The sequence below is a fragment of the Electrophorus electricus genome, chromosome 5, assembly GCF_013358815.1.
Source record: "Electrophorus electricus isolate fEleEle1 chromosome 5, fEleEle1.pri, whole genome shotgun sequence".
Lineage (NCBI taxonomy): Eukaryota > Metazoa > Chordata > Actinopteri > Gymnotiformes > Gymnotidae > Electrophorus > Electrophorus electricus.
In genome coordinates, this window is record NC_049539.1 from 5,275,988 (window position 1) to 5,301,019 (window position 25,032).

Here is a 25,032-nt window from a genome sequence, read left to right on the forward strand (position 1 = left end):
GCGTGTGTAGCATGTTCTGTGTCGGTAGAGTCCCAGAAGATCCAGGGGTGACACGGTTGTAGATAGAGTGAAACATAGCACATGGACACAATGAAGAAGGATGCAATGCTCTGACTGGGATCTTATTCCATCACACACGGGACATGCAACAGATGAAGTCCCCACTCCACCCCCTTTTTCATGGAGGATGTCTACCAGATCTGGACGCCAGTGTGGAAGTCGGGACAGCTGAACACGGGATTAGCTAGAGGCCGCCGTGGTGAGCGAACTCATCAGCTGGTGGAAATCTCCTGCACAGCCGGGCTGCTACAGAGGTAGAGCCTGAGATGAATGGAAAGCCTTTTGAAGCAATTAGTCACCCATCAAAAGCCCCTGGTAGCAAAATAAATAGGGAGCAGATCAGGTCTCCCTCTGCCCCTTACTGTCATAGCACCCACTGTTATCCAAGCCTCACGGTTGCTTCCTGTCTGATAAGATTTAGCAGCTTTGAAATGAACAATCAGATTTCCACTAATGAGCGGAGGGTTTTATATCTTTTATGTAAACCTGGGATTTGATTTTTGTTTAGTGGTAGAACAAAACAAAAAAAAGCCATGTCATAATGAAATTGGTCAGTTTTACCAACATTTCTGTTACCTGTTACCTTTATGTGAAAGTAGCCGTATTAACATTAGCAATATCTATAATCAGTGCTGATCATTCAATACAAAACAACAAAAGGTTCAAATGCTTTCCTCATGGTATATTACGTTCTGATATCCACGTGATTCGAATAGACATTAAAAGACCATCGGTGTCCACTTGAGTTCGTTTGTGTGGTGGTAACAGGCCTGTGTGTGCCTAGGAGCCTTTGACCTAGGACACTTCAGTCTGGCTCCTCCAATCCTCTCCATATTAGATCTGGCTTGTCCAGGTAGCGCCTGCCCATGTTTCCCATCACCTGTGAGTTCACAAACCTTTTCAAATCAGGACTGCTGATCTCACATCAGTTGTTGTGTGGCTAAGATCATCATAAACGGGAGAAGTGTCTGATCCGTGGTTGTCCACGATGGAACTGACTTTTTGGACAACAGTTCCTTGATTCCCAGAAATATAAACTCACTTGGTACAGGTGTCCTGCCTCCTGAATGTGAGGGTAGTCTTTTACACATTATCCCCCTGCCCTGTTCCTACAGTGAGGGGGTACGGCTGCGTGCCGGTCACCCTTATTCTCTTACACACACCACCCAGCCAGAAGGCTGGGGAGTTCGTGAAAGAAATATCTCAAATTTGCGCTCACACATACACACACCCACACACACACACACACACACACACACACACACACACACACACACACACACGTACACAGCTCTTCTCTTACATATTAATGCAATCTTAATGGGTTGCTGATTTTAAAAATTAAATTACATTGCAGCTCCAGAGACACAGACTGAACCTTTGCGCAGACCTTAAAAATTATTCTTCAACTCTTTCATTTTAAGTACAGCCAAACAAATGCCCTCATTTAAACTTTTAGACACTTAAGGCAGACTACCTGGGTGTGAAGTAAGCCTAGTATATATATTATATAGTATATAGACTATATTGCAGTGCTGATGGTGAACCATCATATTTTATAGTTTAGAATGGGGTCTCCGAAGCTGGACTTTCCGCTTCCATTAGTGTCTGTAGCATGGCTCCTGCCATGCTTCCATGTTCTCTGCTGAGCTCGCTCTAAGCGCTTCTCCATTTTGCCATTACGTGCTTGCTGTGTGATGCCATTTTTCAGATGCCGGAGAGTGTGTTTGTCCTCTCGGAACAACAGGGCCCTATAAAGGCAGTCTGCTGTCTGCTTCGTCCCTAAAACAGCAACTGAGATATTCTTAGCTGAATGTGACAAATGATATATGAGTCAAAGAATGACCTGGCACCTCCTCCCTGCATTGTTTACTTTGATATTTCAGGAGCAGGTGTGGACAATAAACACATATAAATAAAAAGACACACAACCATGTACACACAGAGAGAGAGAGAGAGAGAGAGAGAGAGAGAGCGCCTGTAGAAATGGCCTTGAGTGGTCCACTGCTGTTTCCGTACTCAAATGAGTGTTGGTGAATAATATGAGTTTGTGGAAACCCAGCACCATTAAGAACCCAGCAAATGATCAACAGCCCCTATAAGTGGAGATGGAGCAGAGAACGGAAGACATGGAAGGATCCAAGCAAGAGATGAATCAGACAGTATCTGGACCTGTGAGAACTGCGTCCAGCTCCGAGAGATGCTTGATGAAACATGCGTGACCTCCAGTGCATGCACCGAGAAAGCAGAACATTAGACATTAATACACTTTGTGAAATAGATAAATATAACACCATATAAGTTTCTTTCAAATGTTGGCCAGATCCCCTTGATGTTTATTCTAGACTGATTGTAAACCAGTTTATTTTTTATGTACATAATCTTTATCATATTTTTATTTTTATCATGTGTCATCTATATTTATTGCACATATTGTAGTTTTCTTTTTCATGTTCTTTAATTTGTATAGCTTTGGAGTACTAACAAACATTTCACAACAAGTCTTATACACTGTATATTTTTATGTATGGGACAAACTTGAAACATGAAATCAGAAACTTGAAACTAGACTGAGATAACACAACCTAAGAGCATATGCCTAATAGGGCTCTTTAGTCCAGAACTAGTTTAAAACCCCTTGGTACCATCTTCTTCACTGCCCACTGATTTGCATGGTGCAAACTGGTCTTAATCTAAGCCCACGACTGGACAGCGGCCTTAAAGGGACTGGATTCCCGCTTTGCCACAGGCATCGTGGCTGATCTTACAGATCTATATTTATCGTCTTGAGAAGGTGGGTGCTTTTTGTTAATGCTGCATTCCCCTGGCGAAGGACGGTCAGTGTCCAGAGGTCACCCACACACCCACACACGTCCCTCCCCCTCTCCCCCCACCAATCACACACACACAGGCACACGGGGGGGACCAGAACAGACAGAAGAGAAGCAGGCTGAGAGATCTTAAGGTGCAACAGAGAAAAAAAGAGAGAGAGAGAGAGAGAGAGAGAGAGAGAGAGAGAGAGAGAATGTGGAGGACAGAGTGACAGACACAGAGAGAGTGGAGAAAAAAGAATTGACAGACAGATACAGAGAGAAAGAGAGAGAAAGAGTGGAGTACAGGGTGAAGGACAGAGAGATTGAAAGTAAGAGAGAGAGAGAACAAGAAATACAAACCCTTCGAGGACCTTACAGACTGGTGACGTAGCTCTACCCCGAAGACGAACGTGAGTGCCTACTTATCTGCTTTTCATTTTCTCATTTCATCTTCTTTAGGAATAGGACATATACATATTCCAGGTCAAATCATTCTGATAAGACTTATAGGACTTATGGCTGCTGGTTTAGCACCTAGAACGGGCCCTGGCCTTCTTAGGAATATAAGAATACAAGCAGCCATGGTGCATGTCACACGTAATCAGTAAAAGCGGGATCTCACGGTCAGGAGGGAGGGGCGGGTGATGTTAATAAAACACTGTGGTTACCAACATACACACACACACACACACACACACACAATGAAACTAAGCAGCTTATGGCAAAAGCAAACAATAAATGCTGATTCAGCAGGCTAGACTGCTACTAGCATGTTGGGATGGAGCAGGCTTGGCAGAGCCCATAACAGCAGGTTAGGGGCCATCAATGTAAAGCACTGGACTCGAGCACCTGTGGGGGGTTACGTAGGGAGTAGGTAACAAAGAGCAGGTGAAGGGTGATTGGGAAGTGAATAGTGTCTTGATAGGTGAGTTTAGAGGGCTGGCTGGGCGCAGTGAATATAAGAATAGGAACTTGGTATGGTCCTAGTGCATGTGCTGTTTAACTAGTCTCTGACTTCTAACATAACTGTTCTAACATCATCTCCAAACTTCCAAAGATCCATCTGCGCATTGCTTTAAAGAACATGCATACGGTGCGTGAGAGAACTCGCTTCGTCTTAATCTGAAGGCTCAATCCAACTGTAAATTGAAAATCATTTATACATGAACTGCAAGTAATTTGTAGTGCAGCAAAACTCAGCAGCAGTGCGATGTATGTATATGACTAAACGTCTCTATCTCTGCCAGGCTGAGCTGTCACAAGTAATCCAGTTTTTAAAATGATGAACCATACTTTCCCCAATGCATTTATGGACTTACCTTTCACAGTTCCAGCCATCTATCTAACCTCCCATCCTACCCATCCCCAAAAAGTGCGTTTTGTTCCTGTTCTCTGCAACTGACTGCTGGAGTCTATTTCCAGGGGGACTTTTACCCCTCTTGCTGTTCCCTGGCAGTCACGGAGACCACGCAGGCTGCTCAGCTGATGACAGATCAATTTTAATGCGCTGCAAGCACCTCTGTTCTTCCATGTGTTCAAACACGCCCCCTCCCATCATCGCCGCCTCCACCCAGACCCGGGGTGGGAGGTGGGAGTCCAATCCCTTCTTTCCCATCCTGCCTTACAGATATAATCTTCAGAGAGGTGGTGAGGAACGAACTTAATGGTTCTGCTTGTCACAGTAACACAGGTGGTGCAGGCAGGTTCCACCGTAAACAAAGTCATCCCTCACAAGTGGCCCAGTTCTGCTGGGCTGGCTCGGTGTATGTGTGTGTGTGTGTGTGTGTGTGTGTGTGTGTGTTTGTGTTGTGTTTTGCGTTCCCTTGGACTGTATGTGATTAATGATTGTATGCCATAGTGAGCAGAACTGCAGAGCTGATCAAATGAATGATTATTCACTCAACAGGCCACGAAGCGATATTTAAGGCAGATTCTACCCTCTCAACTTCTCAGCTCTGATTCCAACCCCTATTCTCTCTCTCTCTTCATTTCTTTCTCTCTCTCTCTCTCTCTCTCTCTCTCTCTCGCTTCTCCTTCTGATGCTCATCATTTCCCCTTATATTACCACAGAGCCTGCACGCTGAAGGAAAATTCTGTGCTGACATAGCACTTTCCTGTAATGTGGCTGGTATTCCCTCTAGTCTTTCAGGTGCTCAGTGGTCTTGCAGATTGTTATTAACTATTAACCATTTGCTCATGTAATTTACCACATGCACCTTTTTTATCACTTTTTTTGTCACTGGGGTCACCATCATTCATTCCCAGATTAAAGTGGCTGCTCTTTATGTGCCGGTCTATCAGTTTCACTCAGCTTGTACCTCCCCTCCACCTCAGTCCATCCATCCTTCTAACAGCTGTGCTCTTCTGCTCTGCTGCAGGTGGTGGTCATCAGCTTGCCATGGCAACCAAAATAGTAACATTTCATTGCCTGGAGGCCCAGGAGGAGCAGATGTCTCACAGCATGGAACTGTCCTCTCAGCTCAGGAAGAAGAAGTTTACATCCAGGTAGAGGCGTAACATCCCATCCACCCTGAGTCATCACACATGCAAGCTAATGCGTGCACGCACACACACACACTCCGTGCATCATTGGTTGTTTCAATGTCATATTAGCCAAACACAAGAAACAAGTGTAACTCATTTAATTGAATTACCATAATTATGATGGCATTACTTTATACATCAGACCTTGTCCTTTGTAAAACACTATTCATGTAATTGCTTGTAAAAGAAAACTTAAGATTTTATTTATGGCTTGTGTCCTGTCTGGCTGTTCTGTGGGCTCAGTTAATCAGCTTGGCAATAACACCATTCCTATAAGTGACAGAGCACTGTGGCAAAGTGACAGCAAGAATGAGTTCCTCCCGGGTTTCAACACACTTCCACCAAGAGCACGTTGCCAACAGGGTTACTCCTAGATCACTGAGAGGTGACATGTGCACCCAGGGGCAGGACTGATTTATAACAACACGCACTTGTGTGCACACATACAAATATATACAATATATATTTATTAAACTATTATAAGTTTTCACAGAGGAAGGGAAACTGTTTTTTTTCTTTTTGGACAAACCCTGTAAGAACAGTTAGCCCTATGACACGGTAGCCCTATGACATGTTTCATCCTTCCAGTGCCAAAACCTCAATCCCCATTAAAGCTCTGACTCATTGGCTCATACAAATCACACATGCACATGCTCATAAACACAAGGAGCATCATATCAATTACCTATAACGGTTCAGTTGAGGACAACGTGCAGCTTGTAGTTATTACATGGACATCAGGCCATGCTCTTCGCCCGTTTCCATGCAGCTGATATTCCATGCAGTCCTGTGAGGAACAACGTGGTATGTATGTGGCACAGTTGTTGTGCTTGGGATACACAGCATTTCCATTGAAAAGGAAAGATAATGCCTGCCATTGTGCTGACTGCCCAGGTTCCCCTTCACAAACGGATTTCACAGTCAAGGTGGATGTTGGCAGCAAGAATAAACTAAACTAAGCGTGTAACGCGCGTGTGGGTTTCACCCTGGCTGTTTGTTTTACCAAGCTCACATTACAAAGCCAAACGGCATTAACTTCCCTTTTCTGCTTTTGTTTTGCTTGCGATTTCTGGGGGTTCCTAAAATGAGCCACGGACTTCTGGTTTTCCTCTGACACACTCCACCTCCTCTTCTCTTCTCAGCACGTGATCTGGTGAATGTCACTTGTATGTGAGAAAGCCACACCTTCACTAATAATGTCACATTGTAAACTGGGGTGTGTGTGTGTGTGACTACAGACTCAGACTTCTAATATGCATGATATAAGCCTCCAGAGCAGTGATCACCAGCCCTCTTCTTGTAGAATAAACCCTCTTACAGGGTATATTTTGCAAATCTGAATTAGTAACCGAACCAAACAAGGCATTGAAAAGATTTTAAAGGGCTGAATGAAGTGTGAAGTGTGTTAGAGTTGGGTGTTCTAGTTTGATTTGAGTCTGGGTACCAGACTCCGATAACTGAAATCAGAGATCTGATCTTCTACAGATGTACAGTATACTGTCCCCTGCCTAATAAATAAAATATATTTCCTATATGCATGCACTGATATAACAAATTCTCCAGTGTTGAGAGGCCATTCTGTGAAGGTGTTTGTGTGTTCTTGTAGTCTAACACACCTGCTCTAGTTCATGAAAGGCTTAGTCATTACCTGATGAGCTGAATCAGGTGTGTTAGCGCAGGAATACCACATTCCACATTCCCACAACATGGGGTCTCCATGACTGGTATTAGGAACCCTTACCTTCGGGACAATGTTAGCATTTCAGAAACAAGAGAATCGGGGGTTGGTTTGGGCTGGTCCTTTGGCTGATGACTTTTTGTGAGCACCATCCCCAGCTGATAGCGAGATGTGTGTCCTTGGGCAACAGCATTAAGCATACAATACTGTGGCCCTCTAGGACCAGGGGCAACACACACTGCTCCAAAACGGGCTTTGATTTGTCTCAGAGCAGTTATATCTCCTCAACAATCTCTGCACTGTTCGGGTTAGAAATGCCGTGTGGTCCTGTAAACACCATGTTGCATTGTAGACAATGTTGTATCTTATTCTTACTTTTTTTCACCAGACTCCCATATGGGGATGGAATGACACCAAATTCCTGACTTGACTCTTGACTTGATCACCCTGGAGCAGTAATAAAGACAGAGAGCACAGTTTGAGTGTCTTGGGTACATTAAAAATGGTTTCGAAGGACACAAGCTCCAGTGGTTTTCCAGCTTAGAGATCTGCCCAAACCACATTCTACTCCAACACAACCAGTTCTACCATTCAAGTGCTTGTAATAGTCCTGATTATCTGGATACAGTGCATTCCAGCAAAGCTGGTGTTCCACCTTCCATTCATGGTCAGCCTCACGCTGTTAGTTGGCTGGTATGCATTTCACAGCATGTGCTCCCATAAAGGCAAGACTCAGTGACCCTCCCTGGCTGTGACGTAGTGGATGATCAGCATTGTGCAATGGTTTCAGACCAGAAGGTGTGGCCTTACACATACAATAAACAATGACCTTTGATCTATTTTATGTAAAGCTGTAAGAATTGCTCTTTGACCTACAGGTGAGTTGTCTGAATATCATACTGAAATATTCTGATCTTCCTTTAACAGTTTAACCTTCAAGATGTTACCCCTCACACTAAACTGGCAAGCTTTTTCTTTTCCTGTAATCTGTGACTTTCTCAATTTAATAATGAAATGTGCAGGTATAGAATAGAATAGAATAGAATAGAATAGAATAGAATAGAAATGTTGGATATAGGAAGAAATTAACCATCACTTGCTGTAAATCTCTCTCTTTCTCCCAGTCTCTAAAAACATGCTTATATCACAATCTGACTTAATAAAACACAATTAACCTCTGTCATGAGCCTTTACAACAACAGCAGGAAAATGAAAATGAATTGTTTAGTGAACTACAGAAAAAGAAATAGCCTGTATATTTTTTTCAGACCACATAATGGGTCCAAGATCCTTCACATTCCATTAAGAAATCAATCAGTCTTCTAAAGAACAGCCATCTAAAAAAAAAAATAATAAAAAATAAAAAATAAAAATACAATTTCTTTTTTTAAAAACGCTCCAAACCTGTAAAACCTGTATTGGTCAGAACTCAGTATAATGCTCCAGAGCCCCCTATTGGCTACAGACAGAACATCCACTGCTAGGTCTGCACAAACCAATAGTATAAACAGAAGTGATATATTATTAGACACCGTCGTGTTAGATAAGCAAATCTGATCTAATTTAACACTGTCTGACGGATGAAGACATGTCAAACTCAATGTCTAAGATTTTGCACTAATGATAGTGATTGATATACACGCTTCATGCCAAAAGGTTTGTTGTCATTGCCAAAAGGTTTGTTGTCAAGTTTCTGAGCTTGTCATTCATCACCATTCATTCAGTTCAAATTGTCTAACTACTAGTTAGATATGGAATGAATCATCAATCAAATGCTCTAAAGACCCTGTAGCAGCATTGACTCTTGGTTGCTCATTGAATCCTGTTGTTTTTGTTTTGTGTATTTCCCAGTGATGAAGAGGCCTCCCTCTGCAAGTTCTATCCCATCATCCCCGGCGACATCATGTCAGTAAAGGAGATTCTAACGGAGCCCAAATTCCCACGTCACAGGACATGGTACACAGAGCAAACCCCTTTTATAACACCACACGCACATGCACGCGCACACAGCCTCCCTACTGCTTGGATGATGGCAGCATGACACAGCCTTCCCAATGGTGTTCTGTAGACGGATAGGGCAGCAGGCACCCGTTCTGAGTCCTGCACTACAGAAAAAGCAAATCCGGATTGCAGACTGGGGCCAGTGCAATAAATACACCGCGAACGCCATGAAAACCACTGATCTGGCCTAGAGGCAAGCGTACCAGCTCCTGCCATGTCACATGGCCCAAAGATACCCTCTCCTGCTGGGCTCCGCCCGCATCAATCAAAGCTCCACAGGCACCTTTTCCATCAAGCCCTCCAGGCCTGAGCAACCAGGCCGGACCAGGTGCCGCGCTCTCTGCCTCTCAGCAGGCCGCGGGTTCGCACCCCTGCCCTGCATCTGGGACATATGACTCATGCCTCTCTGTGGTGGAACCCTTCTCTTCGCCTTCCACTACTACTACAAAACAGAATATACATCACTGATAAACACTATCTCAGTTCCGCTCCACTTTTAAATCTTTAAATATCTTTAAATATAATCAAGAGGTAAAGCACATAACTAAGAAGTAATGGGGTTTCGGGTCATCACTGGACAATCGTACTTCATTATGGTATACATGGTAAACAAAAAGAAAGTGTCTTTGTTTCATGTCTCGAAGCTTTAAAGGTGCGAGTCTGGATTTGAGTTTGACATCTTTCCACTACAGTACATGCACATGTACAGAACATCAGACTCTCCTTTCTACATCTAGCTAGTGTGGTGAACCTCAGGCAGATCCATGTCCTCAGTGACATCTGCTAGCAGTAAAGCTCCATAAACTTAGTCGAGCAGGACACAAACAGCATCTATGGTTCCTTGATATGGAACATCATAGCAAGTCTTGTTGCTATGGTTTGTTGTTTGTTCTTGTTCTGAATCACAGCCACCTTATTGCATAAGAGTCTCATTTAAAAACGTGCCAAAAGAGAAAGGTCTCTAAGGTCTCACAGTCATATCATGCTGGGAGAACAGAGCAGCCAGACGTGACCTGTGCCACAAAGTGCTTATTCCCTGAGCATCATACCCTCATTTGTGTCTGGTTCTCCAGCGTGGCCCCCAAGACCCTCTGCCTAGGCTTACCAGACCCGTCGAGCTTTTTAGTTCCAGTTTGGATCAAGCAGAGCGAGATGCAAATGAGACTGACTGGAGAAGAGGAGGCAGAAGAATCGCACTGAATATGGAGTAGAACCTGAGATCAATTGGACACCATTGTTTGCACATGCCATTAACATGTAAACTAGATACATGCAATATTCCTACGAGTGGGAGCATGTTTGTGTTTGTGCAGGCAGCATACGGAACAGCACACAAGAGGGTGGATATTCCAGATGTGTGATGTTTGAAGACCACGGACTTACAGGCAAACCAGGCGGAGCCCATTTCCCTAAAACCATTACTACAAGAGGAGAAAAGCATTGGAGTTAGTTCTAACATTTACCAATGAGTCACTGTGCTCCAGCCGCTATCAACAACTGTGCCAAATCGGGCATGAAGAATTTTGGAAGATTTTCAAGACAGGAAAAAATGGGAGCTGGTGGGACAACCATAGAAGTAAAGGACAGAGGAAGAAGAAATGGTGGATAGCGCTGAATCTCCCTTCATCTTCCATCCATTCCAGACCCTTAAGTTCCACTAAAGTTCATAAAGTTGTTTTAGCCCATTTAGTCGGTCAGCCACAGTGCCTCTCATTATTCTCATTCACTGATTAACTTGTAAGTAAATTTCCTAAATCGCTTGCCCTCTGCTGTGACATTGTAGCCCGTTGTGGGGACAGAAAGCCTATCATTCACAATCCACATCCTTACCACCGGCTCTAATCCATGGCTTTCACCATTATATCAGATGAGCAGTTCCTCTTTCGGAAGGAAAGCATTGATGTCATCATCCCTACTGTGGATGGCCTTTACTGCTGGGAGACAGAGCTACCCTCTGGGCATCATATCAAGGGTTATTGAGATTATCGTGTGACCAGAGAGGGTGTCAGCCTGCTTCCTCATGTTTTATCTTTATTCTGGATGATGTGAGGGTTAATGGGGCTCGTTCATGGAACAACTGCTTTGATATTAGTGCGTATGGGGGGGAAGGTTGGTTTGTGTGCATGGGTAGGTGAAGGGGTGGGTGTGTATGTGGGGGAGGGTATTTGAGTGAGAAGATGTAGAATATTTTCTCTCTGATTTTACTGTTGTGTTGGCTGGTTTCTACCATATCTTTCCATTTCATACTTGTTCGTCTTCTTATAGCCTGCACAGGAATGGAAAAGTTATAGAAAGAGAAATGTTCGTAAGAGAGAGAGTGAGGGAATGAGAGATAGAGAGAGAGAGAGGGAATGAGATAGAGAGAGAGGGAGAGAGAGAGGGGCAATGAGAGAGAGAGGGAATGAGAGAGGGGGGAATGAGAGATAGAGAGAGAGGGAATGAGATAGAGAGAGAGGGAGAGAGAGAGAGGGGGAATGAGAGAGAGAGAGGGGGAATGAGAGAGAGAGAGAGAGGGGGAATGAGAGAGAGGGGGGGAATGAGAGAGAGAGAGGGATCAGGCCCTTGCTCCGAGAGATGGGGGAGTACTCTGACCAAATCAAAGTGCATATTCACTCAGATCACCACTTCCATATCAGAAGCCAAGTAATCAAAAGCTCCAGATTGCGATCACCTGAAACCTCCCTCTCCCTCTCAGCCTTTTCTTCTTTCCTGAGGCTTGCCCCACCATCTAAGCAGTGTGGCAATACCTGCATAAAGACACAAACATCAGCAATCGGGCTGGTGAAGCTCAAAGCGGGTCCCGGAGATTAGTTGCCATATTTGTCTGTACCTACACAGGAGTGCAAGCTCGTGGAAATGCTCATGCTTTAAAGAACTGTACGAGCGTGTACTATAAACCCACAGGTCACAAAATTATGAGCAGATCCTAATGTACAATAAAGTATGTGGGTTTAATGTAATGGTAGTCTCATAAAAAATAATAAGGCATGCAATTTGTTTTGATGTGTTTACATGTAGGTTGCTTTGGAACAAACCTGAATTTGAAATACGCTCAAAATTACAGTCCTGGCAGCTGTGTTAACTTTTGAGAGCGCTGACTGGGTTTATAAGGTGCTGCTTTATAGCACAAAACATGATTTAGTGTACAGTACAAAACCCAATAGTAGTCCCGGAGAGATGGATAACTAGCATATTATCTGCCTAAGCACAAATCCAACATATTGAGCAAAGTGTTTTCAAGTGTTCCTCGGCTACACTTCAGCTAAAAAGCCAAGCCTACCCCACTCCTCGCAAGCACTTCAGTGGCGAGCGGTAGTCAAATGTCACGGGGGTAGACGTGCACACCGAGCTGGATTCCTGCTGAGAGAAAAGTTCAAACGGCTCAAATCAACCTCGGACGCTGTTGATTTAGTGCTATTGGAAAGAAAGCCACAAAAAAAGGTGCAAAACGGGATCTGGCTCGATATAAAACACAGTCTGTCAGCTTTCCAGCGTCGACCTTCAGAGTCCTTCGTATACGACCCAGGCTTTTATAGTACTTTAGCAACTTTTTTCCAAAATAGTGTCACTGTCACAGATGACAAAAATGAAAATACAATTCCATTACATGGCATGCTACATGCCATGTAGGATTGAACTGAAAGAAAAGGATTGTTTGTTTGTTTTTTTTGGTGTTGAGGTTAACAAACAGCTAATTAAATAGAAACCCTTTAAGGTTTAGACGACTAAGCTCTGTGGTGCTGGTTGTGGATTAGGACTGCATGTGGTTTTCTCTGGAGAGAAAGCGAAAGACTGACCTCAAACCAGCACTTCCACCGTCCCCGTGTGGTCTGTAGGGAGGTCCTGAGGGAAACCCTGGCTGACGATGAGCTCCGCCAAAGGGACCAGTGGACGCTTTTTGGTAACGAGGCCGAAAAGGTCGAAGTCGAGGTGATCCGCAACCAACACGAGGTCCGCAGGCGGGTGGACCGCTTGGCGCTGCGCAGAGAGGTGAAGAAAAGCGACTGCACGCGTTATTCTCGTCACCTGTAGAGAACCTTCTGCTACACATGTGATGAGCTGCATCAGCATGGCTCGGATCCTGTCGATCTAAAAACAATAGTTCTCCCACTAAAAGCTAACGCCGCTAATGTCAAATGAAGCTGCAACGAGATGAGCTCGCGCTAACCCACTTTCCCACTAGCCTTTATCCCACGGCTTATTTGTCAGCCGTGTTAATGTTTTTGTTATTGTTGTGCGGGATTGTACCTAATAACTTTTTCTGCTGTCTTAGGGTGAGAGGTTTCATCCCGTTTTCTGGTTGGTTAAAAAGCAAACCATAATGATATTTATTATCATGAGAGAAATTGTGACAGAACTGGGTGAATGCATGTGGCACAGTTTTGATTGCTTGTTGGATTTTTTTGAGGCCTGCCAATAGTCAGCAAACAAAAGCTCTTGAAAGCTTACCTTTATGTTGTGTAATCACCTAGCTAGCTGACAGTTATTTCTTTATTCCTTATTCCTGAGTTATTCATTAGGACTTTATAATGTTTATGGGAAGACAGTGGAGCTCCTCCAAGGGTATTTCCCTTCACCAATGTTCCTCCCTTCATCCTTCCATCTGGGTGATTCCCCTGAGCGGAGATCTCTGCCCCCAGGCACAGCGAAAGGCCTCCATGCACCTGAGGTTTCTGGAAGACTTGAGCATGAAGGCCCCAGACTTCCCCATCCCCCTGCGCCCACACACCATGTGGGAGGGCATGACTGTCCAACTCTCCTGCACCTCCCAGGGCAGCCCGGCTCCCTGCATCACCTGGTCGGTGATTTCACCAAACATTTGTTATTCATGCAAGAAAGGATCTACGGTTTCACACACACCCAAAAAAATCGATTTTTCATAAACTTTATGGATTTACGTGCTACAAGACTTGTCAGTAGATGGGCTTAGGTGTCTTTTCCAGAATGCTAATGCAATGTATTACATCGAAGTGGCCTGTGTTTTCACCCCAGTTGCCTCCCAGTATTGATCTCTACCAGGCACTTTGGGCAAGACAATGCTGGTGGAATGAAAAGTCATTTGTGAATATTTCCTATAAAAGTACTGGACAGGAGACAGTGCTAATGTTCAATGCTGGGGTTTAACCCTTCCATACGATCTCTGACATGTCTGAGTATGGTGTTGTGGTTGACAGGTACAAAGATAACGTGCCTCTGAGAGAGACACCACAGCCCTGGAACTACAAGCTGCAGCAGAAATACGGCCTCAACACCCTGGAGATTAGAAGGTAATTACATTTAGAAAATAAGTCAATCAAAAACCAAAGAGAGAAGTTTTTTAAAAAGTCAGTAAAAGAAATTGCTCTCAAATAATTGCATCTAAAACTTTTAAACACTGCTGGTGCAGATAAAGCCTGTTAGGTGTTGGCCACTTTCAGGCGTCTCATCTTCACTGATCTTACATATGAGTTTTAGACATAACAAATGTAAGTGACGTTTATCTTTATTGCTAAAGACGTGGCTGCAGGCATGTGCTTCAGCAGTAGATAAAGGAGACCACCGTCTGTACTTTTAGCTTACTCATTTGTCTTAAGTGTCATTTCCGTTATTTGTTTAAAACGTTCTCCAGATTTCACCATTATCACCGCTCCAGCCTGCACTAGGCTGGCTCAGCTGAAACGCTGCTGATGAATGTGGGGTTCGGGCGGAGAATCGAGGGGCGGGGTTCATTCTCCTGGCTGATGAATGTGGGGTTCGGGCGGAGAATGGAGAGAAGCTGGTTCGTTCGCCATGCTGATGAATGTGGCGTTCGGGTGGAGGGGAGCTGGTTCGTTCTCCCTGCTGATGAATGTGGGGTTCGGGTGGAGAACAGAGGGGCTGCTTCATTGTCTGCATGCTTTCTTCCTCAGGTGTAGCCCTGCCGATGCTGGGGAATACAAAGTGGTGGCTAGAAGCTGCTTGGGTGAAGCGAGTACCTTCGCCACACTGGCGGTGAACTGTGAGGGACTCACTTGCGTTTCATGGCCGCTTAACAGTTGTTTAACTGCTGAACAGACTGCTCATTTCACCAATTACCAGGGAAGATGTTTCCAGACTACTCAAACATTTTTCAGAACCCGAATGCCACGATACACTTGCGCATTAACTTAATTCAAGTCCGGGTCAAATAAAATTCATCTAATCAGTTTCCAACAGTTTCCAAGTTAATTATTTGAGCATGCTGGGTTTTGAGTCAGTGAATGAGAGATGTCTGTTTAAAATGCTATAAGTGCCTCATCAGTGCATGAGTCGTGTTTACTGCCGGGTTCTCCAGTGCACAGCCTGCAGCACACCATCAGCCTGTCATGCCATCTCCAATAATCACATACACACTGAAACATAATGAAGCATTTCAAGCAGGAATTGCCCCTTACAGTTTCGATTTCACAGTGGTCTTTGATTGTTAAGAATTTGTTTAAGGAGAGTGGGTGGAGGATGTGTGTGCGTGTGTGTGACTGACTTGGCTTTCTCTCCTGCTTTTACATACCTTCCTTCTTCCCAAATCAGCATATCACGGCACGGAGGCCGGTCTGCTGCGCGCCCAGACCGCGGGTGAGTCGACATCACCATTCCTAATGAAAAATGACTCCTCTCCCTTTTCCCCTGCCTTTTGAGGTCTCCATCTCCTCGGCTGAGACAGAGGCGCTGGCACACTTTGAACACTCAGACACGGCTTTTTTTTTTTTTATCCGCACAAAATGACTGCAGGCTGGAGGTGTAGGATGCTGTGTGTGTGTGTGTGTGTGTGTGTGTGTGTGTGTGTGTGTGTGTGTGTGAGAGAGAGAGAGAGAGAGAGAGAGAGAGAGAGAGAGAGAGAGAGAGTGTGTGTGTGTGTGAGTGAATGGATCACAGCAATTTCAGCTGCAGAGTCATGTATATTTCATCACAGGTGCTGGGATTCATTTGGTCCTGCTCTTAGCTCTGCAGCCAGCTATATGCCACTGTCTCACACCCTGTAGTGCTATGGGAGGTTGTCTTCCACCCAACAAAGCAACACAGTAACTGCCTCCCTCAGCTAGCGGCACTCGCTGCACTGTGATTAAACCGTCTCTGCCTTTGACTTCCATCAACTGCCCTGGGGTGCCCTTTTTCTGGGGGTGTAGTTTAAACAGGTATTCTTTAGAAGTTCTGGATAGCTGCTGTGCTAAGCATTCTCCTGTACTGGCCTATTAGTGGGTGTGTGCATGCTGTGCATATGGTTTGCGTAATGGCATGATCTCAGCCCCCACAGGTGTTGTCCACGTAGCTCGTCTGACCGGGCTCACAAATGTACTTATTGCGTTTAATCAGCTGAGTTTGAACAGCATGGTTTTGCGATTGATAACTCTATTTGCATTGAGGACCGCGCTTCATTGCCTTGGAGCAGCGCGTGTGAAATGTACTGTGTGTTTTTTAACGGGTGTTTTTAAACGTGGGGCGGTTGGCATTAACGTGGCACTGGCAATCACATGCAGCGCACGCTACACGGCATCAGAGGAAGTACCACATGCAGCTCCTGAGCTAATTTCACTCAGGTTGCGCCTGAGCTAATTCCACTGAGCGTGGTGTGTCATGGTCTCGCTGATATGAGGCAAATTCGAGATGGAGACATTCCAGGTTCCTCTCAAAGCCATTACGGTGAAGTTCTAGCTACAAGTTATTACTCTGCATCACGAAGCCACTTGCAGTGGCTTTCTGTCTGGCCTGCAGTTGCTAACAAATAGCCTAGCTTGTGAGGAACAAATAGCCTAGCCTGTGAGGAATCGTACCTTTTCAAAACCTGTCCCATCCTGTACCCAGAAGGCATCACTTCTACGGTGCTTTCCTCATTATGGTAATGTCTGGCCCTGACTCTCCTAGAGATGGCTTACTATAGTTCTTTAGAAGCACATGCAATCCTGGACAATGAAGAGTAACCTACTTATTTTTACAGCTTGAGTCATTATTATGTGGCTATCCCACGCTCACCCCCACCACTACATGCACGCTGCTGCACACCACCACACTTTAATTAAGATTTTTAGTTGTTGGATTGTTCATTTGTGCAGTCTGTGATGAGTAGAGGAAAGGAAATCTTTTATTACTCCCTCCTGCTTCATGGAGATAATTAAATGTGATTCAGTAAGTGTGCTAGTATCCTCATATCAATAGAAATATAAGATTGTGTGTGTGTGTGTGTGTGTGTGTGTGTGTGTGTGTGTGTGTGTGTGTGTGTGTATAAAATATATATATATATATATATATATTACACACACACTCACTGCCTGGCCAAAAATTTGTCACACACTCATATTTGGTTGGACCACCTTTAGCTTTGATTACGGCACACATTTGCTGTGGAATCATTTCCACAAGCTTCTGCAATGTCACAACATTTATTTCTGTCCGGAGTTGCATAAACTTTTCTCCAAGATCTTGTATTGATGATGGGGGATTTGGACAACTGCGGAAAGTCTTCTCCAGCACATCCCAAAGATTGTCAATGGGGTTCAGGTCTGGACTCTGTGGTGGCCAATCCATGTGTGAAAATGAAGTCTCATGCTCCCTGAACCACTCTTTCCCAATTTGAGCCTGATGAATCCTGGCATTGTCATCTTGGAATATCCCCGTGCCATCCCCGTGCCATAAAATCCATTGATGGAATAATCTGGTCGTTCAGTATATTCAGATAGTCAGCTGACCTCATTCTTTGGGCACATAACGTTGCTGAACCTAGACCTGACCAACTGCAGCAACACCAGATCATAGCACTGCCCCCACAGACTTGTACGGTATGCACTAGGCATGATGGGTGCATCACTTCAGCCGCCTCTCTTCTTACCCTGATGTGCCCATCACTCTGGAACAGGGTAAATCTGGAATCAGACCACATGACCTTCTTCCATTGCTCCAGAGTCCAATCTTTATGCTCCCTAGCAAATTGAAGCCGTTTTTGTTGGTTAGCCTCACTGACAAGTGGTTTTCTTAAGGCTACACAGCTGTTTAGTCCAAATCCCTTGAGTTCCCTTCGTATTGTGCATGTGGAAATGCTCTTACTTTCACTATTGAACATCTCTGAGTTCTACTGTTGTTTTTCTACAATTTGATTTCACCACACGTTTAAGTGATCGTCGATCATGATCATTGAAGATTTTTTTCCGACCACATTCCTTCCTCAAAGATGATGTTTCCCCAGTCCTTCCACTTTAATAATGCGTTGGACAGTTCTTAACCCGATTTTAGTAGTTTCAGCAATCTCCTTAGATATTTTCTCTGCTTGATGCATGCCAATAATTTCACCATTCTGAAACAGATTAACATCTTTTCCACGACCACAGGATGTGTCTTTCAGCATGGTTGTTTAACAAATGAGAAGCTACTCACTGCATCAGTTAGGGTTAAATAACTTGTTGTATATATAAAAGTGTGTGTGTGTGTATATATATATATATATATATATATATATATATATATATTTATATATATATACACACACACTTTTATATATATATATATATATATATATATATATATATATATATATATATATATACACACACACACACACTTTTATATATATATTTATATATATATATTTTATATATATATATATATATATATATATATATATATATATATATATATATATATATATATATATATATATATATAGTGTTTCTGAAGTATTTTCTCAGTAATAATGGATTTGTTTGTTCTGAACTCCTCATTTGACTTCCTCTCCTCTCTCCTCTTCCTCTCCTCTCCAGGCCCAGTGCTGGACCAGGAGGCATCATTCGCCTCCACTTTCCCTCCAACCTTTGTGAAAGAGGGGGAGAACCTGGTCCTCGTCTGTGGCTTCTCCTCCCCTCTGCTCCCCTTCCAGCAGGATGTCACCTGGTTCAGAGACGGTGAGCCCTCTAGGGGTTGCTTTCATTTCTTAGTGTATAGAAATTTAAGCCTTTCTGAAATGTAAAAACAACATTTTAAAAAGGCTGAAAATAATCACTTAGTAAAGATAATTATTTTATTTGCTATTTACTATTAATATTTATTATTGCTTACTTATTATTCTTTTAAGAGCTTCTTTATTCATGTCCCTCTGAAGCATCATTTTAGATGTTTAAACGCATCATACAGGTCCAGCGCAGTCACACAGAAGCATGAGCATGCTACTGAAATATCCCACCTGCAGAATTTATCCAATTTATCCTTAAATAATCTGATATGGACTGTGGATGGATCTGAACTCCTCAGGGCAGTAAATGTCCAGGCTTAGCTTCCTTTCTCCAACCTATAACATATATACTTGCCATCAAATTAATTATAATCACCATTTTATTAGCAACATCCTTTAGGTAGAGTTCACCTGCCCATCTGTATGTAGTCCATCTGTTGGCGGGCACATATTGTGTTAGTTGTATTTTATTCAGGGGGCAGACCACTCACGACTGGAACGTGACAATGACCTGAGCAGAAAATACAACACTGCTAACCTAAAATACCAGCACCAGTTGTTGGTGTTAATGCAAACAACGTGAGCATTGTCATCACCTGGCCTGTAATCTGAGTGATAAACAGAGCGGCGAAGCGTGCCTGATGGGTGATGCCTGCCTCCAGGCAGACTACAGTCTGTAACTGAACTAATATAGCAGCCAGTGAGTCTAGTCACAAGGTAGGAGCTTCTAACAGAGTGGTGAATGAGTATACGCAACTGTGACCTAGTATAGTCATGTGCTGTTTGTGATGTTTTGGTGGCGTGTTTTGGTTTATGTGCGACGCATTCTGTAGGGGTGCCTCTGCGTCCAGCTGGCCACGTGGATCTGCAGACAGACCTGCGCACTACCACGCTCAGCCTGAAGGGGATGCTCAAGGAGCATGAGGGGCTTTACTCGGTCCACCTGCGCACCTGGGATGGCACCGTAGAACACAGCGCTTTCGTCTATGTCAAAGGTCAGAAGCAGTTCAGCATCTTAGATGGACTGATGGATGGAAATGATCGTGTTTTGGTTATGTTTCATTTCAGTTATTTATTTTTTTTCCACCTTTTACATGAATAGATGTGCCAGTTAGCCCTATTGTTTAGGTCCCCTTCATGCCATCAAAAAAAAAGCTCTGACCTTTCAAGGCATGGACATTAGCAGCAGAGGACCAAGTCCTCTAAGTTGCAAGGTGGGACATCCTTGTTTTCCCAGATTGTCCCAAAGATGCTCAAACAGATTGAGATCTTGGGAATGTGGAGGCCAAGTCAACACCTTCAACTTTGTCATGTTCCTCAAACCATTCCTGAACAATTTTTACAGTGTGGCAAAGATTATTAGCATTATCCTGCTGAAAGAGGCCACAGCCGTTAAAGAATACCATTGCTGTGAATGGGTGTACCATTGCCATGGAGGGCTGCACTCAGTCAGCAACAGTGTTTAGGTAGGTGGTAGGTGTCAAAGTAACATCCACATGGATGCCAGGACCCAAGGTTTCCCAGCAGAACATTACCCATAGCATCACGCCGGCTTGCCGTCCTCCCACAGTGCGCCCTGGTGCCATCTCTTCCCCAGATAAGCTATGCACACACACCCAGCCATCCACGTAAACTAAATGAAAACACGATTCATCAGACCAGGCCACTCTGCAAGTTTTGATGCTCATTTGCCTATTTTACTGTAGATACTTGCAGTGGTGGACAGGGTCAGCATGGGCACTCTGATCCTTCTGCAGCTGTGCAGTCCCATACACAGTAAGCTGCGATGCTCTGTGTGTTCTGACACCTTCCTATCATAGACAGCATTAACCTTTTCAACAATTTGTGCTACAGTAGTTCCTCTGTGGGATCGGACCAGATAGGTTAGCCTCCACTCCCCATACGCGTCAATGAGCCTTGGGTGCCCGTGACCCTAACATCTCTTCACCAGTTGTCCTTCCTTGGACCACTTTTGGTAGGCACTAACCACTGCACGCCAGGAACACCCTGCAGATGTAAACCTGTCATTGTTGGTGACCCTCTGACTCAGTCCTCTGGTCTTGTCAAAGTCGCTCAGATCCTTAGCCTTTGCCCATTTGTCCTGCTGCAACACATCAACTTCAAGAACTGACTGTTCACTTGCTGCCTAATATATCCCACCCCTTGACGAGTGCCATTGTAATGAGGTAATAAATATTATTCACTTCACCTGTCAGTGGTTTTAGTGTTGTGGGTGATTGGTGTATAGATGTGTACCTTGAAATACCCTGGTAAATAAGTTTAATGGGGTAATTTAGACCACCAAATAGTTTTTTAGCTCATTGACACAGTGTGTATTTAGGTCCCAATAAAATAATAAAAACTAAAAATAGATGTAGTTACCCAGTGGTCTGCTGCAAAGCTGGGAATGTCTGTCTGATGGTGCAGATGGTTAGGTTTTCTTCAAATGTGTTGTTAAGAATGTAAATAGTATTTCATTTTCAATTAAAATTCTGTGCCACACTCTCAGCAAGTTCCATTTTGACAGCTCTGCTAATTGTTATGTGTGTGTGTGAAACTTTAAAAGGTTCCAAATCTATAATGTTGCAGAAAATAGCTCCCAGAAAGAATAAAATGATCCTCCATAGGTACCCGTTCTGGGGGTTAAAAGATCAGTGGCTTTGCTGTGTGTATGATCCAAGGTTGCTTCTAGCTAAAGTTGCAAAAACCCAAGATTGAAAACACTGAACACAATTTTTGAGCTCTGCTTTGCAAGTCTCTCGTACAGCCTGGGTGACAACAGCTGTAGCAGTGTGACCCGTAGCTCGTCTGAGAGCCGCTGCTCACAGCGGTCAGCTTCTGCCTAATCCATAATCTACCCTAGCAGCAGGCGCTCCTAAGGGCTATGACGGCGTGCTAGCCATTGACGTTTCTGTCTGTGTTTAGGCACCGAGCAGCTTGTGGCCAGAGTAATTAGGGCTCAGAGCGCTTTTTCTGCACCTTCGCTCCTTAATCTCAGTAGGCGCGTGCGCATTAAGAATCTGGTTAGCATGGGCGAGGAGCTACGGGCGGATGGGAATTTACACTGGGAATTTTCTGATGGCTGCTTCCCCTGCAAGGGGAGCTGTGACGGATGGCAGTCATTATTTTGAGACATGTGCTTCTAAGCCCCTCTAATTAATCTTTCTTTCTTTCTCTCTCTCTCTCGCTCTCTCTCTCTCTCTCCATCACGGTATGTCTCTCTTTCTCTCTTGCTGTATGTCTCTTTCTCATGCTCTCACTCACCTGTCTTTCGCTGACCCCTCTTCCTTCCGTCTTCCGCTCCATCACTTCCCCACCTTTTTCTCCTCCTCTCTCTCTCTCTCTCTCTCTCTCTCTCTCTCTCTCTCCGTATGTCTTTCTTCTTTTCTCTTTCACTCCCCCCCCCCCCTTCAGATGGACCGGCTGCTGTTTCTGGGGCAGCCGGGTCTCCTCTGCAGGTTGGCTGCTCTGACGTGAACAGGGACTACGTCTTCCTCTCCTGGAAGCCTCCCAGTGCAGACGGAGCAGGCCCGGTGCAGGGATACTTCATCGAGAGGTCCGTGCGATGTTGCCATTTCAACACACAGGAACCCTTGATAACGTGGTTGGAGGCGTTGCTTGGCAGCCGTGACAGACACTGTGTCACTGTAGCTCTGTTCCCTGTCTACACCTTCACTAGTTAACAACAAGACTGTGGTTGTAATAAAAACCATGGACAGCTACAGTGTGTGTGTGTGTGTGTGTGTGTGTGTGTGTGTGTGTGTGTGTGTGTGTGTGTGTGTGTGTGTAAAAGAAAGACAGTGAAATGGAGAGAGAGTGAAAGAGTATGTGTGTGCCTACAAGTGTAAACGTGTAAACGTGCATGCTTGCATGTGTATGTTCCTAGGGATGTTTCTGAGGGCGACTGGGGAGATAGAAACAGAGAGATAGGGGCAGAGAGGGAGAGAAACAGAGACATGGGGGCAGAGAAGGAGAGAAATGGATAGATGGGGGCTCATCTGCACTCTGGATGGATGAAATGTCAAAGCATGACTGTGAGTGCCTTAGCCTCCTGTTTCCTAGCAACACCTTTAGGTTCTCAAAGTTTTTCAGAATTTGTTTCCTTCTGTGTTGTTTGGCAGGTAATGGTGTATTATGCTGTCAGTCATGCACACTTCACTGAACATTATCCATGATTTTTGTCAATATTATTTCCTTTTTTTCTATTTTCCAGTATGCTGGTTAATTTAGAAGTAAAATGTTGCAATTTTTGCTTTCGGGCTTTGCTGCAAAAGGGCGTTTGAAAGAACTTTTTAGCAGGGTGCCTGATTCACACAGTGAGACGTGCATTCTGCTACGTGATGTAGCCAAAGCGCACAGCAGGACTGCAAAAAAACAAACGATGCAAGATTCCTCTTTGATTTAAACTGTTTAAACTATTTTGGGATAGCAAAAAAATTGCCTTGTTTTTTACTTGGTGTTTTTATTTGTATTGCCTTATTTGGGCAGTGTTGGTTACATTTAGGACACTCTTTTCTTTCTTTCTCTCTTTCTCTCTCTCTCTCTCTCTCTCTCTCTCTCTCTTTCAGGTGTGAAGTAGGCACCAGGAAGTGGATACGCTGTAACGAGCTCATCCAGCCACTGTGTCACTACCCTGTCATGGGTTTGAACGAGAACACCATGTACCAGTTCAGAGTGTGTGCAGTCAACCAGGCCGGCGTGGGACGCCCATCTAAACCCACCAACCCCATCCTCACCTCTGACCCTATGGAGCCCAGCAGGACTATGGGTAATTTAGTCAGTTACAGTATAAATATTAAAGACACACTCACACACAAACAGACAAATTAGATTTCCATCTACATGGATTAGGTAATGTTCTGCAATAGGTTTATTCAGTGATTATGGTCCATATAATGTTTACTTTAACTTGGCGAAAGCATAATTCCTTTAAACTACAGTAACAATGTAACATATCCCAACTCATAAGGCAACAGTTAACAAAGACAAAGCATATAATGGCTTCAGTGTTAGAGAAACGTATGACTTTCAGAGAAACGTATGACTCTCATCGTATGACTCTCATCCGAACTCATGTTATCCACCAACTCTGGGCGGAAGGCTTCCTAGCCGTATCTTAATGCTCTCAAATACCTTTTAAAAATATCTTTTACTTGAGAATCAGTGAAACTTTTCCTTATTTCTGATGACCCACTTGTGATGAGGCCTGGTTTGGAACATACAGCCTGATATGAGAGGTGTTATGGTTGTTCAGACAGCCCACCAGGCCCCGCCCCCAGGCCCTCTTATTAAACACCTCCATTTTTCTCTCGCACTGTTCAACGGTATTGCCCACACCCGCCTTTATCTGACGCAATTTCTGTTGTTCTCCTTGTCTTCCAGTGGTCAAGGTAGAGAGAGGGAAAGAGATTGTGATCACCAAGGACCAGCTGGAAAGTAAGAACCACATGAGTTTCCCCTCACCGGTGTGATAACAAACCCTGCAGTCGATGAAAAGGGTAACACAGGGCACTTCTTCTCCGACGTATCGCACCACTCCTGCTCTCCATGGTTCCGCTGAGTGAAAATAACTTAAACTTTGCAAAGGCATCTGAAGCAGCCTGTGAGGGCCATAGTAACACTGCAGCTGGAGATGATGGAAAACCACATGACTCGGTTTAATGGTGTTATGCTTCACTCCAGAAAGGCCGAAGAGTGTTTTTACTGCCGTCTGCACCTAGAACCAGCAGGAAGGTTTCCTTTGTGGCTGATGCCTCTTAAATCAGCTATAATTGCTTTGTCAGCTGTTCTCCCACATATTTATCAGATCTGTCAGGAAAATTGGTTAAAAACTGTGTAGTATTCTGGAAATACACCTACTAAAAAATGTTTTTGATAATCATGTTTAACATTTGTGTTCAGGGGAATGTTATAATGGATCTGATTTATTTGAAAAGGCTGGCACAAGCTGGCTGGTAGATCCAGGATGTACTATTACTTAAAGGATCAGGGTTACAAAATATCTA

The 25,032-nt window shown here is 44.1% G+C and overlaps 1 protein-coding gene across 1 annotated transcript in view; it reads left to right on the forward strand.

Moving 5' to 3' along the window:
- Positions 1-3,154: 3,154 nt before the first annotated feature.
- Positions 3,155-25,032, forward strand: part of myom3 (myomesin 3) — a 36,751-nt gene continuing 14,873 nt past the window's right edge. Inside the window, exons 1-13 of the mRNA XM_035526595.1 lie at positions 3,155-3,283; positions 5,252-5,378; positions 8,947-9,051; positions 12,933-13,086; positions 13,737-13,894; positions 14,271-14,363; positions 14,985-15,073; positions 15,622-15,666; positions 18,840-18,980; positions 19,861-20,022; positions 22,442-22,583; positions 23,596-23,795; positions 24,410-24,463. Of these exons, the coding sequence (XP_035382488.1) occupies positions 5,272-5,378; positions 8,947-9,051; positions 12,933-13,086; positions 13,737-13,894; positions 14,271-14,363; positions 14,985-15,073; positions 15,622-15,666; positions 18,840-18,980; positions 19,861-20,022; positions 22,442-22,583; positions 23,596-23,795; positions 24,410-24,463 (1,450 nt within the window). The 5' untranslated portion in view covers positions 3,155-3,283; positions 5,252-5,271. The remainder of the gene's footprint in view (positions 3,284-5,251; positions 5,379-8,946; positions 9,052-12,932; positions 13,087-13,736; positions 13,895-14,270; positions 14,364-14,984; positions 15,074-15,621; positions 15,667-18,839; positions 18,981-19,860; positions 20,023-22,441; positions 22,584-23,595; positions 23,796-24,409; positions 24,464-25,032) is intronic.